At 52.0% G+C, this 2,406-nt stretch overlaps 1 protein-coding gene across 1 annotated transcript; it reads left to right on the plus strand.

Moving 5' to 3' along the window:
- The first annotated feature begins 419 nt into the window (after positions 1 to 419).
- On the plus strand, positions 420 to 1,804 carry LOC132365230 (transcriptional enhancer factor TEF-4-like). The gene is given in 2 exon segments (XM_059921919.1): positions 420 to 968; positions 971 to 1,804. Coding segments are annotated over 2 exon segments (1,302 nt in total). The 5' UTR covers positions 420 to 443; the 3' UTR covers positions 1,748 to 1,804.
- The last annotated feature ends 602 nt before the right edge of the window (positions 1,805 to 2,406 follow it).

The raw sequence follows: 2,406 nt of genomic DNA on the forward strand, positions 1-2,406 counted from the left end.
ATAAATTAAAAAAAAAAGAAAACAAAATGAGAATTCCCATAAATTTATCATCAGAAAAAATGCAAGCCAGAAGACAATGAAATGGTATTTTTTAAATGCTGAAAGAAAAAACAAATCAGTCCAGAATTCTATAAGAAGTGAAAATAGGCTTCAAAACTAAAGGTGAAATAAAGATATTTTCAGACAAACAAAAGTTGAGAGAATTCATTGTCAACAGACCTACTTTACAAAATAATATTTTTTATAAATATAAATAGAAAATTTTTATAAATATAAATAGAATTTTTTCAGGCTGAAGAAAAATGACTCTGATGGAATCTGGTACCTACACAAAGGAATGAAAAGTGTCAGAAATAGTAAATAAGTGGGTAAATATAAAATACCTTTTCCTCATTTAAAAATTTATTTAGGGCAGCTCCCCAGCCCCAGGCCGGGAGGCCCAGATGGGGGAACCCCGGGCTGGGGTCCCCCTGGACGATGGCAGCGGCTGGACAGGAAGTGAGGAAAGAAGCGAGGAGGGCACTGGCGGCAGTGAGGGGGCGGGTGGAGACGGGGGCCCAGACGCAGAGGGTGTCTGGAGTCCAGACATCGAGCAGAGCTTCCAGGAGGCCCTGGCCATCTACCCACCCTGTGGCCGGCGGAAAATCATCCTGTCCGATGAAGGCAAGATGTATGGTCGGAATGAACTGATTGCCCGCTACATCAAGCTGAGAACAGGGAAGACTCGAACTCGCAAACAGGTCTCTAGTCATATCCAGGTTTTGGCCCGAAGGAAATCGAGGGAAATCCAGTCCAAGCTCAAGGCCCTGAATGTGGACAAGGCTTTCCAGACAATGGCCACCATGTCCTCAGCCCAGCTCACCTCATTACCTTCCCTGCAGGCCAAACTTGGTCCCGCTGGTCCTCAGGCCCCAGAGCTTTTCCAGTTTTGGTCGGGGGGTTCTGGGCCCCCCTGGAATGTTCCAGATTCCAGAAGCCATTCTCGCAGACACCGTTCTCCTTGTCACTGACTCCTCCATCTACTGACCTCACAGGGTACGAGCCCCCCCAAGCCCTCTCACCTCCTGCTTTGTCCCCACCTGCCCCATCACCCCCAGCCTGGCAGGCTCGGGCTCTGGGCACTGCTCGGTTGCAGCTGGTGGAGTTCTCGGCCTTTGTGGAACCTCCGGATTCAGCTGACTCTTACCAGAGGCACCTGTTTGTACACATCAGCCAGCACTGCCCCAGCCCCGGAGCACCCCCCCTCGAGAGTGTGGACGTCCGGCAGATCTATGACAAATTCCCTGAGAAAAAGGGTGATCTGCGGGAGCTGTATGATCGTGGGCCCCCCCACGCCTTCTTCCTGGTCAAGTTCTGGGCGGACCTGAACTGGGGCCCGAGTGGCGAGGAGGTGGGGGCTGGCGGTAGCAGTGGTGGCTTCTATGGAGTGAGCAGCCAGTACAAGAGCCTGGAGCACATGGCCCTCACCTGTTCCTCCAAGACGCAGCGTGCCCAGCTGGAGGACGGGAGGTTCGTGTACCGCCTGCTGCGCTCACCCATGTGTGAGCACCTGGTGAATTTCCTGCACAAGCTTTGGCAGCTACCCAAGTGCTATATGATGAACAGTGTCCTGGAGAACTTCACCATCCTCCAGATGGTGACAAACAGAGACACCCAGGAACTGCTGCTCTGCACCGCCTATGTCTTCGAGGTCTCCACCAGTGAGCGGGGGGCCCAGCACCACATTTACCGCCTGGTCAGGGACTGAAGGGGGACCCCAGAAGTGGCTCACCCCCGGAATACCCTCCTCCCAGGAAGGACCTCCAGCTTTCCTCACGCTTCTTACTTGGTGGGGGTGGGGGTGGGCTGCTCCCTCTTGGGACCTTAAAAGCTCGGTGGTGAGTCGAATGGGCTGGGACTGAGAGGATGGATGGATCCTGATATTGGGACCTGACAGGGGTGTCTGAAAGGACAGATCACTCCAGAGCATTTGACACTGGGGACAGGAGTGAGACAACCCCTGGGACAGCACTGGTTTCTGTCTCTGACAGGCAACCTCCCCCTTCTCTGTTTTGGATGTTTTGGAGGGCCCCAGTTACACATTGGCTTGTCCCTCTCTGTTTTTCAGCACCCCCTTCTTCCCAATCTGCCTCTCCTTACCAGCCCCATCCCGGGACCCTGATATTGAATTTTGAATGTTAACCCTTTCTGTGCAGGAGTAGAACCAGGTGGGCCCTGGAAATATATATATATTTTTTAATATAACAAGAGATGTTTATAAGTGGGTGTTAGGGTCGTGACTTTTTCTCAGCTGGACAAGCAGTGGGGTGAGGCTTTTAAATCTCATGTCCTCTTCTAAATGAGCCGTGGGGCTAGACTGTGTTGCCTCCTTCTCCTCCCCTCCCCTCAAAGTGTGTTGGTTTGTGT

Source organism: Balaenoptera ricei, chromosome 4, assembly GCF_028023285.1.
Source record: "Balaenoptera ricei isolate mBalRic1 chromosome 4, mBalRic1.hap2, whole genome shotgun sequence".
NCBI classification, from domain to species: domain Eukaryota; kingdom Metazoa; phylum Chordata; class Mammalia; order Artiodactyla; family Balaenopteridae; genus Balaenoptera; species Balaenoptera ricei.